A 16,289-nucleotide genomic window follows, 5' to 3' on the forward strand; every position below is an offset into this window, starting at 1 on the left:
GGAGCTGCAGCAGTAAAAGTCACAGACAGGTCCCAGCGTCGGTGAATTTTTGTTTATTGCCCATGACCTGTCCATGACTTCTACTAAAAATAACCATGACAAAATCTTAGCCATAGAAGCCACCTCTCCTGACCACCAAGACAGCTATGGAGCCACACTGCATCACTGCTAACACATGCCTAAACGTTTATATTTTTTAAAACTCCTCTTGTATTTTATTTTTGGTTTCAAAATAAGGACAGAAAACACCTTAAAATCAAAAGAGCCGTTTCAAATGTCAGTTCCACATTTTTTGTATTTAAGAGAGTGCCATCTTTTTGACTGCTGAGCTGAATTTTGTCCTGCAGCAAACAGATTAAAAAATCACACACCAACTTCCAGCCAATGCCACTGGGTTCCTGCTGCTTCTGTGCTAATTACAGATTTTCATTGTTCCTCTGTATTAACAAGAGTGAAATTGAATTGAGGAGAACCCCGCTGTGTTCAGACAGTAGTTAATGATATTTTTCTCTAAAGATTGTAAACCAGAACTAAAGGGTGTGATGCAGTTTACATGAGTTGCCTCATTATCTAGGATTTAAATAAATAAATAAATGCAGATGTTATTTAACAACATAAAAATTAACCACATGTTAATGTGATCCTCCCTCAATCAGGATCATACAAAGCCTGGTTTGCTGGGAAAAGTTTGTGCACCTCATTTTTATATTTTAACCAGAAGGTTTTTATCACTTTAATAACTAGCTAGTGTGATTGCGTATAGGATGGGAGGGGTGACTTGTGAAAAAATGTAAAGGTCAATTTAAATCTCTTTTTTAATGACAATTTAAAATAAATTGTTCAGATCCCCAAATCATGAGCAAAAGAAATATCAATTTCAGGATGCCTTTGGGACAAAACATAATCCCATTGTAGACAATGAGACTTTTGGTATTGACCTGAGGCAAGATTTGAATGGCACAAAGGGTAGTTATATACCAAGCTTGCTTTGAAAGTCAATGGGAGTTAGACACATAAGTGGCCTTTGTGCCTATAGAAAATCTCCTATTGTGTGTTTAGGGTGAACTGAATCTTTAGTTTCCCAAACAGCATGAAAATATGTGTTTAGCAACATGATCATGGTCTCATTTTCAGCCTGTATTTGTACTGCTGGATGTTTGGAGGCCCCCAACCACATGTTCTGCTGCAGTCACAGATGACAGCAGCAGACACGGGCTGGGAGCTGTGATTATCGCTCTTTGCACCGTCCTGATGGTCACCTCCCTCCACACTGCAAAAGAGTGGGGAAAAAAAGCCTCCCCTGCTCCATATAGCTCAGAAGTCCTCCCTTTGCAGACAGCTATCCTCCCTTTCCAGTTCATTCTTCAAGGGTTTATTTTTCTCCAAGCAAAAAGAATACAGAATGTGTTTCTGTGTCTGATTAAAAATTCCATTTTCCTGCTTACTTAGAATTCAGGCTGCATGCAAATAGAGCTGTGTTACAGAGATTCTCCACAGGGTAACTGCAGCAGCACGGTGGGGCCAGCAATGATTCCAGAGAAGCTAATTTAGTACCAGCAATTCCCAACAGACACAGAAAAGCAGTTTCGGCTCCTTCTCCAACTCTTAGCCAGTAAGATTTGTTATATGGCTCTGCCGAATGGGAACCTTTAATAAAACGTAGATTCAGGCTGAACAGTACAACACAAGCATGGTGGGGTTGGGTTTTTTTTTCTTCTTCACCTTTTAAATAAATTCTGGTTCTTGGTCAGTGAAGCATAACTTCACTTCTTAACTAGTGGGCCTGCTAACTTGTGGCACTAGCTATGGCTCTCCAGCCGATTCATTTCCTGTTACAAAGTTAGGATCAACTTCAGACACTGAAATGGGTTAGAGTACAGCTTGTTTGGAGAGAAATTCCCAGGTGGCTGTGGTTATGGAGTATGGTTTCTTAATAGTTGCCTACTTCTCAAGCCCACAGATTTAAAAGCTGGCCTTTCAGCATGCAGTGTCAGTTTTTCTACAGCTGGGAGAAAAGTGGTAGAGAGGGAAAACCTAGGTCTTCTAGCAGATCTGGAAGGAAATGTGTGGTTGGGACTTGAGACAATGGACAGCTGATTAAAATCACAGCAACGGACTAATAATAATCATCTTTCATTTATATAGCAGTTTATGCCCTGAAGGATCTCACTGTGCATTAAAGCATAACTGATATACAAATAATGCACAGAGACTGCCTTGGCTACTACTAAAATGCAGCCACCTCTGGGTTGAAGTGTGGCAGCTGTTCAGCAGCACACAGGAACACTACACAGCAGTTTAGGAACACTATCCAACTGAAAGCACTGGGGAAATATAGTTAGATAGAATATAATTAGAATATGGCCAGGGCACCAGCACTAATAATGCAACTACAAAAAGTTCCAGCACATCTTTAATGACCACGAGTGGTCTGGACCTTGATTTTCTATCTAATTTGAAAGATAGCATCTGCGGCAGCACAGGGACACCTAACAAAACCTATGGAAAACTTGGGCATTGAATCTTGAGCCTTCTAAAACATAACGTCTTGGCTTCAAAACTTTCTGTAAACATGGGCAGAGTTACCAAATTAGCACAGTTAGCAAAGTTACGAAATTCAGAGAGAGCCTTGTGGAGATTAGCATCCATTAAACTGTCACCTCCAAGTGGGTGTTCCTTGGAGGTGCCCCATCCAAGTATTAGCCCACTTTGTGAGCATCCTTCTGTTGCTCTTTTTAGTCAGATTTTCCCAAAACCTAATTATTTGTGGATTAATTTCTTACTTGTAAATACTTGAAAGAGGAAGGTGTTTTTTTTTAAAGAAATTCTATGTATATTTACCTGCTAGTCTTTAATTGTCTTTTTGGATCTGTTCCAATTAAATTAGTGTGTGTGGATCTGTGCCCATTCTCAGTATCTCCGCGTACTAAAAACAGTTTTGAAATGTTCAGTTAACCAGAATATGATGCACAAGGACAAACCAATTCAGCCATTTAAAAATGTCTTTTTATAACCTCAGAAACAGCTAGAAAGTTTTTTTTCCAAATGTTGTGAATTTCCAGCCAAGAATGAATGTTTTTTGGCCAGTTTGTATAGGGAATTTTATAAGTCTCACAATTTATAGTAGCCTGTAGCCATACCATCTTGTGCTGCTGTCTTGTGTAACCCTCACAAGCTAAGAAAGGTTGCACCAGGTGAGTTCTTGAATGGGAGATCTCTAAGGAACACCAGACCTAGCTGCTGTGGACAGTAATGCTGATGATTCAGGAGGTAGGATTCTTCCCTCTTTGAGTTAGTACTGACACAGTGCTTCATCACGAAGCAACGGTGCTGCTGGGGTTGGTCTTTTTTGGATGAGATGTGAAAGGCCCCTAGATGTCTTTGTGAGAATGTGGATGTTAAAAATCAATGTCATAGCCAAATTTCAATTTAGGCAATTGATATTCTGCCAAACGAGGGCCCTGATTATGGAAAGCACCCAAGCTGCTTGATACCTGCTTTTCTGAATAGAGAAAGACTTAAGCGTACCGTTAAGTACTTTCTTGAATCAGATCCTAAATTCCACCTCTCTGAGGCTGCACTTGGATAAGCTATTCATTTCCTGTCCTAAACATTATATACTTCCTATATTTTCTTAATGATCATTGGCTGTAACATAAGCACGTGATCTCAAAGAAATGAGAATTATTGTGGGTGGAATCAGACAATTGTTCACAAAAGCAGTAGAGCAAAAAACCAAGATGGCTCATGCAGTGCACACAAATTCACACACTTATTTAAAAACCAGGGATGGAGTCCTAATACATCACTTGTACCTAGTACTTCTGTAAAGTGCACTAAGAGCCTCTGATGAAAAGTAGGTAAGTATTTCTCTTGTCCTGTGGGTGAATAAAGAGTAAAAGAAAGGCTAAGGTCTAGATTTACAGAAGTACTTTGGCGCCCAAGTCCCAGGGTTAGGCTTCGTTGTGATTTCACAGAACTGCCAAACTCTGTAGATGCCTAAACTCACTTGGTGCCTAAATTCTTGCAGTTACCCAGTTCTTTGGGTACCTAAGTTTCTGCCTCTGGGTGTGTGCATTGCTGCCTTCCTCTAGCGTCCAGATGCCTATCTGCCACCTAAGCCCCAGAGCGATTCACAAGCCAAGGGAATACAGGCATTTAGCAGCCCAATTCACCTGCAGGGCCTGATCCGGTTGGTGTGCTCAGAGGCTGCCTAACAAAACAGCTGTGGGGGAAGAGTTCCCTTCTAACTTCTAGCCCAAAGGTTTGGGTACTCACCTGGGATGTGGGAGACCACCTAGTTCAAGTTCCCCCTCTGCCAGAGAAGTAATTTGAACAGCGATCTGTCACCTCTCAGGTACATGCCCTAACACACTGGGCTACGGGATCTTCTGATGTGGAGGTCCCTCAGTCACTCCTATTGAGGCTGTTCCACAGTGGATAAATACTCAGAGTGAGACTGACGCTGGAGCCTGGAGAATAGAGCACTCGTTCAAGGGCCAGTCTCCCTGCTCCGCGATGGCACAGCTTCAACAGGAGAGACGGAGGGAGCCACAGATCAAAATGTCCCATAGCTCAATATTTAGGGCACTCACCTGCGAAATGGTAGATTGTTACTCAACCCCCTCCTCCGTGTCTGGTGTGGGGAGACTTGAACTGGGAGGTCTCCCACATCCAGCTGAACCCCTTAACCCCCGGAGTAAAGATTATGAGGGAATGTCCCCTGGCTTCTTGCAAAAAACACATTAGGTGCCTAACTCCAAAGAGTGTTCACAGTTGAGAATCACTAGCACAACTAGGTGCTTCCTGAACCCTGTACACAGTGGGGGACAAACTACGGCCCACAGGCCGGATCCGGTCCATCAGGGGTTTGGATCCGGCCCACGGGATTACCACCCCTGTGGCGTCATGGGCCCCGGGCCGCTCCCAGAAGCAGCCGGCACTACGTCACTGCGGCCCCTGGGGGGGGAGGGGGCAGAGCGCTCCGTGCGCTGCCCTCGCCTGCAGTCACCGCCCCCCGCAGCTTCCATTGGCCAAGAACGGGGAACTGCAGCCAATGGAAGCTTCGGGGGAAGTACCCGCAGGTGAGGGCAGTTCGTGGAGCCTTCTGCCCCCCCCCCCCCCCCCCCAGGTGTTGCAGGGATGTGGTGCTGGCCACTTCCAGGAGCGGCGTGAGGCCAGGGCAGGCATGCAGGCAGCCTGCCCTGGCCCCAGTGCATGCCGCTGCCATCCCAGAGTAGCTCCAGGTAAGCGGCACTGGGCCGGAGCCTGCACCCGAACCCCTCCTGCAGTCCACACCCCAGCCCCCTGCCCTGAGGCCCCTAACCCCTTGAGCTCCCTGCCGCACTCCGTACCCCTCCCTGTACCCCAACCCCCTGCCCTGAGCCCCCTCTTGCACTCCGCACTCCCTCCCGCACCCCAATCCCCTGCCCCAGCCCTACATTCGTGGCCCTGCATGCAATTTCCCCACCCAGATGTGGCCCCCAGGCCAAAAAGTTTGCCCACCCCTGGTGTACACATAGGGTATCTCCACATTGTACTTAAACATCCGTGGTTGGCCCATGTCAGCCGATTTGGGCTCCCGGGGCTCGGCTGTGGGGCTGCAAAATTGTGGAGTAGACATTCGGACTCCAGCTCGAGCCCAAATATCTACATGGCAACTGTACAGCTTGATCCCTGAGAGCCTGAGGCAGCCATTAATTGCATTGTAGACATCCCCTTTGGCCCATTGGTCTGACCCAGTATGGCTGATTGTTCTTGTATGTTCTTATGGGCAGTTTTAAATGAAAGAAAATAAACCCACTTGCCTCAGGAACGGAGAGGAGAGATTGGAACCAGTCTAGCGCATAGCCATCCACCACCCTGTCTGATTTCCAAGCAGGAGTTGTGGAAAGTATTTCACTTGAAGATGGAAAAAATACCTCGGTTATGAAAAAATTACTCTCAGCCATTTGGCATTACAGTGACTCCTCCAAGCTCAGCTGTTCTTTGACCGGGGCTGTACGCTCCGCTCGCTACAGCTGCTGCCCCCGAGAGCAGGCATAGGGGCTTGTTGCTTCCACAGCAAAGTTCTTCTGCTTGCAGCTGTCTTTCTCTTCAGGTTCTGACAGCGTGTAATCACTTAGTGTTAATGGCACCGAACAACAAGCTTGCATCCTAATTATTGTGATTATTCCTTTCTTCATACATTAGCCTCGGTTAATTTTGTTTTTACAACTGAGGGGCTGGGAGGAGAAGAGCAATATTGTTGCCCTTAGGAAGAGGGAGTGATGAACATACCACTTTCCGTTCACCTCACCTTAAAGTTTTGGACTACACTTAGATGCTCAACTGCCTAAGGTCCCCTTGTTAATCTAGCCCTAAATCCAACATTTAGGCACCACTAGCATGCTGAGAACACCTGCTCAGCTTCCACCAACCCTGTCGGCGCGTAGAGGCCCCTAGGTGCCCCCAGTTTTTGCTGGTGAGCATGCATAAACATGCCTCAAGCCTGACCCTGCCTAGCTGCTTGATACCTAGCTCACACCTACCTTGTATATGGAGCCTCATTCAGACAGAGGAGGAGTCGGTGGTGCTGCCTATCCTTATACCCAGTGATTGGGGCAATTATCTGGGTTGGTGAAAGGACCTGGGTTCACATCCCTGCTCCAAATCAGGCAGAGCAGGGATTTGAACTTGGGTTGCCTACATCCCAGGTGAGTGCTCTAATCACCAGGCTATTGGGCATAACCACCACCGTCGCCTCCTTTTCTTGTGCAGGTTACATGTGTACCGTGCACACCTACCAAATCAGGCCCCTTAGGCAAGCGCAGCAGGGGAACAGCAGGGCTTAAGTGTGAGTTAGGCACTGAGCAGCTCAGTGATTTCATGCCTTATGGTGACTTTGCACGTGCCATCTGGCAGAAACTTAGGCAGCACACTGCCATCTTCTGCTTGAGAAAAGGCTGACCCGGCTTAGTTGCCTGACTCCAGGAGCGTGGTTGGGGCTGTGAATCCCGAGCAGAGACAGGTGTCTCAATCCAGCCCAGACTAAGGGTTTGTCTACACTTGAAATGCTACAGAAGCACATCTGCTGGGCTGCTGTAATGTTTTCATGTAGATACTCACTACATTGAAGGGAGGGGTTTCTCCCATCGGCCTAGTTAATCCACCGCCCCAAGAGGCGGAAGCTAGTCAACAGAAGAATTCTTCCACTGACCTAGCACTGTCTACATTGGGGGTTAGCTCGGCTTAACAACATTGCTCAGGGGTGTGGATTTTTCACACCCCTGAGCAATTAGCTGGGTCAACGTAACTTTCGAGTATAGACCTGGCCTTAGGGGCCTGCCTCACTCTGGCTGAGTGGTGGGTTTTAAGCGCACACATAAGGGGTGGAGCTGTATACAACGGGTTGCCCCTCTGATTGGCATTTCCTACTAGCTAGCGTAGATGGCTCACCACTCAGTCTGTGGGCTTTTGTGTATCCCGTTCTTAGGCACCCAACTCTCCACAGGCATTTTATAGGGAGCTTGGACACCTAACTTGGGAGTGTGGGGTCTACTGGGCCTAAAGTCAGGCTTTGCAACACTGAGCCTGAATCTCCTTGGTGGAGCTAACCCTGAGATGCTTTTGGAAATTTGATGTGTAAGCTATATAGGTATTTTCCCCAGATGTATTTACTTACATGTTTTCAGTTGGATCCCCTTTTATTGCCTATTCATACTGCTAACCTTTCCCCGTGTTCCTATTATTTTGTCTGTCCTCCCTGCTGGTGGTAACACCTCCCAGTAATTTGCAACTTTAATTTAGTGGGCTGCTTACATAGGTTTCCAATTATGTATTAGTAGCAGTATTACAGTCATACTCAGAGTTCCAATCAAGTTTGGGACCCCCTTTTTGGTAGGCTCTGTGCAAGCGCATATTTAGCAAGCTTCCCTGCCCTGCAGTGTTTACAATTCAAGACGCTGATTCTTCAAACAATTGTGCACTTCAGTGGCATTATTCCTTACATAAAGTTACACCTGTGGCCCTTAAGACAAGATGTAATGAGTCAGTGTAACTAACAAATGGATGGAGGGGCTGGGAGTGTTAGGAATATATGACTAAATAAAGTCTGGTTGGAGGTTCCTAGTTTCAGTCTCGTTCTATCTCTTTTATTTTATTTATTTATTCATTTAGACAGAGTAGATGGGTGAGGTAGTATCTTTTATTGGCCCAACTTCTCTTGGTGAGAGAGAGAGAGAGAGAAGCATACGCAGAGCGCTACTTCAAGTCTGGGACAGGTAGTGTCAACAGCTAAATACAAGTATGGAACAGATAAGGAGTTAATACATGTTGCAAGAGACCATTCAGGATGAAGGGGGCAGTTAATACCTCTGCAGTTATAGGACAAAGGAGGGTTAGTAGGTTACAAATTGTTATAAAAAGCCATAAATCCAGTATCTCCAGCTCTGATTTTTGGTGGCAAGCAGAGTTATGAATTTAAGTTCCCAGGCTTGTGTTCTGAAGGTGTTGTGCAGGTTTCTGTAGAGGATGAGGATCGAGAGGTCAGATATGGAGTGATCATTTTGAGAAAAAGTGTTTTGGTGTTTTTGTCTTTTATCATTTTTCTGTAGGAGTTCAGTTGAGGGCAAATTGTAAGGCTATACAGAATAGATATTAGCAATCTCACACTGAGGCTTGGTCTACACTACCCCCCCCAATTCGAACTAAGGTACGCAACTTCAGCTACGTGAATAACGTAGCTGAAGTCGAAGTACCTTAGTTCGAACTTACCTTGGTCCACACGCGGCAGGCAGGCTCCCCCGTCGACTCCGCGGTACTCCTCTCGCCGAGCTGGAGTACCGCAGTCGACGGCGAGCACTTCCGGGTTCGACTTATCGCGTCCAGACTAGACGCGATAAGTCGAACCCAGAACTTCGATTTCCAGCCGTCGAACTACCTGGTAAGTGTAGCCAAGGCCTTAGTCTTTGCTTTTTTGAATATTGGTACAACACTTGCTTTATTCAAATCCTCTGGTACTTCCCCATTTCTATGTGACTTTTCAAAAATAATTACCAGTGGTTCAGTAAATTCATTAGCAAATTCCCTTAAGACCCTGGGCTGTATATCAGCCAGCCCTGCTGATTTGTATATACGCGTTAATCAAATGTTTCAAGTATCCCCATTTACCTCCTTTCAGATTAACTGTTATTTTGACAAGATCTTCATTATTTCCTACTTACTTATGTAAGTAACTCATACTCGTCTTGTTTAAATCCTCCCCTCATCACTGTTTTCAGTACAGCTTTGTTTTTATCCGCAGAGCCTGATTCCTACTGAAGACATTGGCCACTTCTTGTTCTTTACATTCTTTTTTCAGAGGCATTTTCGTTGGTTGTTTTTTCATGCTGGCATCTTTTAGGAGTCTCCATTTGTCCCATCCTTAAATTTTAACTCTTCCTCCTTGTGCTGCAGCCCGCTCTGTATGGTTCTTATTGCTTCAAAATGAGCGCGATGAAATCTGTGAATGTGCTACTTAGTGTTAAGTTCAGCGAGCCCAGTCATTGGCACAGAGCCTCTCCCTTACCCTCCTTCGTTCCGATTGCTTTATTTGCAATATATTTAAAATTTGCAAAGTTTTAAAACGTGCTAATCTTTTTATAAACTAGGGCACCCAGCTCCCCCCCTCCCCCAGATGCTGTTCGGTATTCATAGCCATTGATTGGCTTTGTATGCATGCTGTAATGCCGTCTGCTAGACAGCACTCACACCAGCAACCACATACAGGCAGTAAGATGTGTTTCTGAGTCTGAGAGAGGAAAATGGGGGTGGAGAGGGTTTGGCTCAGGGGGAAATGTGGTCATGACCCCAACCTCCACAGTGTACAAAAGAGGTAACTGACCATTGAAGGGGTTGAGTCAAGAAAGGGTTTTCATTGAGCTTGTAGTCTGGGGGGGGGGGGGATGTTTCCTCCTTTACAGCTTTGGCAAAGACCGGTGGTATAAAAGAGGCATTTTGTATGCACAGGACTGGGAGCCAGAAACTTCTAAATAGCAGCTACATTTGTTTATACACTTGTATGTGGTGCATATGTGTGTATCTAGGCCTGGTACTTTGCAACAGTAGCTGTGCTGTTGATACCCTCTATAGGCTTGAGTGTGTCATGTCTTCTACGGTTTCCCTGCTGTATGTTTAAAGTGGGAAAAGCTTACTTGGGGGATGGAGGGGCAGCGCAGGTAGGGGAAGGTTATGAAGATTAATGGAAGGGGTGTTCAGCCTTCTAAAGCTGCAAGTGTGTCTTGCTATTTTAATAGTTATCCAGTTAGGCTTGTGTTACAAAAGGACACTAAAAACTACAAGAAATGTGAACTGTTTTACAAGATACTAAGCAAAACTTTTCTTTTCTTTTTGTGTATAGTGCTGTGGTTCTTGATGGAAAAATTTATGCCACCGGTGGAATTGTTAGCAGCGAAGGACCTGCGCTGGGGAATATGGAAGCCTACGACCCTAAGACAAACACGTGGACGCTTCTACCCAATATGCCATGCCCTGTGTTTCGACATGGCTGTGTAGTAATTAAAAAGTACATTCAGAGTGGTTGATGCTACCAAGGAGTTGGATGGAGAACTGGTTTTGCCTGCCAAGAGCAGGCAAGAAATAAAAAAAGCTATTACAACAACAAAAATAAATAAAATTAGAAGAACAAAAACACAAAAGCAACGAACATATTGCTCTAAAGTTTTGAATATTCTCTACATTGAATGTAGAAAATCATCTTCACCTTTTGGTGAACGAGGAGCAGAGAGCTCCGTGCTATGTAAGATAGTGTAACTTAATAATACAAGTGTGTCACTAGATGTTGTAGTGGCACTTGTTACGGATGTAGGCTTTGGGTCAACCCAGGTGCAATAGAATTTCACATATTTTTTAACTGGGGGAAGAGAAAAATCTGCATTTTACTCCTAGAGAGCAAGCTTGATTCTTAACATAGCTGTGCAGAAGATTAATTTTACTATTACACATTAGGCATCAGGCTATTTGAAAGAAGGTCAAAGTGTCCTTACCACTTTGATTCCTACATTTGTTTTTAACAAATACATGCTTTTCAATACCAATGACTGAGATATATCTTGTGTGACAGCTGGCGTAGGTTGGTGTCAGTCTTCCATCAGATCAAATAAATACTGCAGTTCTCTAGAGCAGCACCAAAAAAGGAAAGAAAGAGAGAGAAGAACTGATTGTAATGGCATTCTATGTGAAAAGGGTTTCTTCGGTTGTATGGATTTTTGCCCCCTACATGGCAGCATTTGTGTGTTGGGAGTGGAAGATGGTTTCTACCCTGTTTTCTACTGTATGAGCAAAACTTGACAGTGCTTGCAACCTCTAATGCAATTGTTATTTTTAGATTCCAGAGGCATTTTCTTGATTAAACTAACCTCTTTAAAATGTTCTGATTGGAATCATGTTAATAAAACAAACCATATGATGTGGGATTTCCACATTTTCAGTAAGTTATTTAAGAAGATGCCTCATATACGCATTTTTGGATCACAATCAAGATTCCTTATGTTGGGATATATGCCACTATCTTTTTGTTTTTAAATTACATCTAAGAGGACATCTTAAAAAAAACACACACAAAAACCCCGATCTCCTAATTAAAAGGTCTGGAAGTCTTAAATGCAAACTTCTCTCATTAAGGGGCATCAGAATGAGAACGTTTCAGAATAAAAATATTCACACATTTTAAACACACAAGTTTAAATCCCATGATAGAAAATGGATTGGGTGAAGCCCAGTATAAAAGACACAGAATGAGTACTGTGTAGAGTTGTAAGTATATGCACAGCACAGGGGTTATATTTTTTTATATATATATATTAAAACATTGTCTATCCAGAGAAGCATTGTGATGTGAAAATTCTTTATAAATTTGTAAATGGAATGATCAAATGGGAGATGAGCAGGGATATAATGGGGGGGAACAGATTCTTACAGTTAACACATGGAAAATAACCCTGAGCAGAGGATTTGTGTGATTTCTTTCCAAACAGAGCAGCAGAAAGAGAAAGAGTTACTACGTTTGCCTTCACAGTTTTAGATTCTAAATGCCATGGTGGTAATTCTGTGGAGAGATTCCTTTGCAGAATGCCTGTATGAGAGACACTATGGTCAATATCTAGTTGAATTTCATACCAAATATGTTAGCCTTTTTGTATAGGGGAGGTCTGGTTACAACTTTGGGGAAACCAATGCAGATGGTTAGCCAATCACCTTAAAGTTATTTTATTAATAATTGTTTATAAAAGAACAAAATAGTATGAAATTTGTATCTTGTAGTATTTAAAAATAATGTGCTCAATCAGGCGATAGGGTGACTCACGTCTCTCTCCTTTTGATAGTGAAGTTCCAACCTTTGTTATGCAGTTGTTTTGATTATTTATTCTTTAGGGAAAAAAATAAGCACAACAAAATTATATACATAATATGTCATTTAAAGTATTTATGTCAAACAGGGTACAAGTGTGAACCTAAAGATTGGAGCACAAGTTTCTAACTGCCTGGGGCAGGACTAATTTTAGTGTTGGTGTGTGTCTACCTCCAAAGGAGGTGCTAGCAGTCAACAAGACCTAACACATTCAACATTTCCAATTTAGCTTATTTCTTCATTTCTCACACTGGAGCAAAACTGGCTATTTCTGTGACTAATATAAAACAACCAGGGTTCTCTGTAATGGCATTGTATATAGTTTATGTTTACTGTTAAGTTCTTGTTATATTATAATAAATATATTTATAGATCTAGATTCATCATCCAGATTGGATTAATTTTGTTAAGAGTGAACACAAGGCAATGCCACGTTAATGTTACATTAATTTTCCATGCAACCATGGAGGAAAATGCTTTTGTTCCAGCTGGATCCGTCTCTGGTCCAATTTTTCTTGCCAGTATTTAACTGACTACTAACTTCCAACATACCTGCATCCTACTTTAAAAAAAAAAAAAAAAAAAAAAAAAAAGCTTATAAATAACTCTAGGATCTATTTATCTAGACGGCCTCGCTTTCCCCCACTCCATTTTTCCAAACCTCTATTAAGTAAAGAACCAGAGGGCTCGTTTTCTATCAAGGTTTATACAATTATCTTGACGCTTTATCTTAAAACCTTACTAAACTGCTTTATTTAAGTGAGCCTGGAGTTGTGCTACTTGGTCTTGTAATTTCTAAGAGATGAAAGCCACTTTTGCCCTGTGGTCAAGTTCCTTTGTATCGCCGAGTGGGAGTTCAGCAATCCACAAAAGGACACTTGTCTCCAAGAGCACTGAAATGAAACAGTTCATGGTTCCTCTGATGTTTCACTGGATGTCATCTGTAAAACACTGGGTTGGGAACTAATGAGGAGACAAATATAACTCGTCCCAGTCACCTCTCCAGTGGGAGAGGCAGTGCATTGCAGTGGAACATTTCAGACCCATAGTAGGAACCAAACGTCTGTTATATACATTTACAGAAATAATTAAACTATTGAGTTTGTCTCAGCTTTGTTCAGACCGCGACTTTGCAAGTATTTAGAAGCTTGACTGCAGTTTTCAAACATTTTTGTTTGGTCTTAGTGGATCAGGTTGAACAGCGCATGAAGATTGCTAAAAATCTTGCAAGTTGGTATTATGCAGCCCTGATCCAGACCACACAGGATAAGTTGCCAACCTTTTCATCAACACTGTGGAAAGACGGTCTTACTCAGCACCAGTCAATAAGGCTGGTAGGATAAGCAAAAGACAGGCTATTTGCTTTACTTTTATATTAAAATTATTTTAGTTGTCCTCTGGGAAGTTATCTGCGAGTCTGTGCTAAATGAATCATGTGCACAGATCTGCTAAGGGGTTTTGTCCTTAAAAGCTTTTAGAAACTCCATGGACAGGCTGGCTCAGTGGACTGGTAACGATACCAACCTTTTCACCTCTGGTTTACTAGTATGACTCTAGATCAGCTCACTGGGGACTGAAAGTTACCATGTAAGGGATGGTTCACTGCCTCCAGTGAACACCATATACTCCCACAGTTCCCAGGGTTGCTGTTTTCCTCTTTCTGATCATTTCATTGAGTAGCAAACTTACCAGTGAATAAAGTCTTAATGACAAGCAAGGAGACACTATCTGGGTGACTCCTGAATCTCAAATCTTTCCTGAGTAGTTTCTAATGAAAGGGCAGCGGTTCCCTTGGAAAGGTGCTACCTTACCCCTCCACACTACATTCAAAAGGTGGTTTAATTTCCAGTCCCGGCGGCTCAAACCCCAAATAGGATGTGTAGTCCTGTGCTGGGCAGGTCATACCAACCTCTGAAAAATACCAGTAAGGGGTGTCTTTAATACTTTGACAACACTTGTATAGCCTGTCATGCAAATAAAGGCTCATAGAATGGGATAAGCTCCTTAAACTAAACCCTTAATGCTCCATTTCGCCTTTCTAGGGTCCAGGAGCTTTAAAAGCAGGTATTGAACCCTCCTTTCAGCTATAATGGAGATACCAGGGTGTACAGAAAATGCAACACTAATTTTTGATCATCTGGAGGGTCCTGGTTAGAAAAAATGAAGAGCTAGAAAGAAAATTATCTCGAGAGAAGTAGGCAGAGATGTCTGCATGGTGGGTCTATCATCTTATTACACAAGGCCTGGCGAAACCAAGAAAGAAGTGTCATCTCTGGTTTGAAGAACCACTCTTTGTATAAGCCTAGATTAAACATTGGCCCAGATAAGACTTCATGCAAGTGAGGGCTGTCACCTGGCCAGAAGAGAATTGGGACTAGATTCTTTAGCCAAATTATCCTTATTGACAGAATTTAGTCTCTCTGCAAGTATCGAAGTCAGACATTGGCTCCAGCTGTTGGAGACAGAAAAACCAAAGGAAAAGTGGCAGATAACAGTGGAGAATGACGCTGTCTCAAGCTGCCCCTTGAAACAAGGTGTAAGTTGTCTTCTCTCGGGTGACACATTCCATGTTTAGAGTTGACGTTAGCTTGGGGGAAAGGTTACTTCTGAGAGAAAGGTAACAAATTCCATCTTCCGTCAGCCCACAAATTCAAGTATAGCAGCTTACTTCAAGGAATTACAAGTTTTGGCTCTGCTAGTGCCTAGGAGAGAGAAGCTTTGCCACTGACATCAAGCCTAACGTCTGCATTTGTTCCTTAATAGAGGAATAAAAAAGGTAACCAGCTGCTTGTGGTTTTTAATTTTGTCATCTTTCAATGTTTTACTAATATCCTCGCCCCTTTCCCAGTTCACAGGTGAGATCTCAAGGGTTACCTTGACAATGTCAGTCTCCTTTACGACCTGCCTGGAGGACAGTGCTGGCTGCCCAACTGATAATGCATGTTCTGAAACCTTCCTTCTTGCAGCCATTTGAAGAGCTCTCTTTGGCCCACAAATCAGGCTAGCAGCCTGAATTCCAATGTCTGTTTTGTAAGCCATAAAGTTGTTATAAAACCTAGGTTTTGTGATGGTGACTTAGGCCCAATCTGGGACATCAGTCCTGAACCATGTCGACCACAGCAATACATACATGTTCTCCATGGTTCAGTGTGTGAAGCCTTACATTTCTTCTCACCCCTTTGTGTGGCCACAGAGTATGGATACGATTAAGCTTAGCTGGCAACTGCAAGCTGTGGGAGCCTTTGTGTTTTATTTTTCCCCTGTGGTAAAAACAGATTTATAGAAATAATAGTTCTTAAAGGGGAGGGACTGGCACCTTCTTCTCAGGTTGGGGACCATGCTCACGCAGAGCGGTGCCCAGACTATGATCTATGCGGCATGGGCTGGTTTACCCCATAGTAGCAGAATAAGAATCTGTTGGATGAAATTATGAAAGCGGAAGACCAAATGCTTTTGATTTTTAAAATCTGAGAACCAGGAGCTTATTATAGAACGGGCCCCATCCCACAGTCAAAATAATCAGACTTTGGCAAGCTGAGTCTCCTGATTCATTCTGTAGCCACTTCATTTTTACTAAAAACTACCGTTGTAAATAATTATTAATTTTCTAGTTCAATTCGTGCAGTATCCCCTGTTATTTATTAATATTAAATTCAATTTGATCTTGTTCCCACCTTTTCAATATGTCACAGATTTTCATATTGGCAACATATAATTGCTATGTAGAAGCGTAGAGGGGAAAGTAGGAAGATTCCCATTCATATCGGGCAGTTAGCCAGTTCTTAATCTATTTAACATGTGCTCTATTGATACTGCATAGTGCTCAAATTTTAATCAGAATGTCATGAGGTGCTAAGACAAATTACAAGAGTCTAAGTATTACATCGACGCAGATTACATC

The 16,289-nt window shown here is 43.1% G+C and overlaps 1 protein-coding gene across 3 annotated transcripts in view; it reads left to right on the forward strand.

Moving 5' to 3' along the window:
* KLHL29 (kelch like family member 29) overlaps positions 1–12,767 on the forward strand; it is a 553,446-nt gene extending 540,679 nt beyond the window's left edge. For all 3 annotated transcript variants that reach the window (XM_054024033.1, XM_054024034.1, XM_054024032.1), the window contains one exon: positions 10,379–12,767. In XM_054024033.1, the coding sequence (XP_053880008.1) occupies positions 10,379–10,562 (184 nt within the window). In that variant the 3' untranslated portion in view covers positions 10,563–12,767. The remainder of the gene's footprint in view (positions 1–10,378) is intronic.
* Positions 12,768–16,289: the final 3,522 nt, after the last annotated feature.

The sequence above is a fragment of the Malaclemys terrapin genome, chromosome 3 (genome assembly GCF_027887155.1).
Source record: "Malaclemys terrapin pileata isolate rMalTer1 chromosome 3, rMalTer1.hap1, whole genome shotgun sequence".
Taxonomy (NCBI): Eukaryota; Metazoa; Chordata; order Testudines; family Emydidae; genus Malaclemys; species Malaclemys terrapin.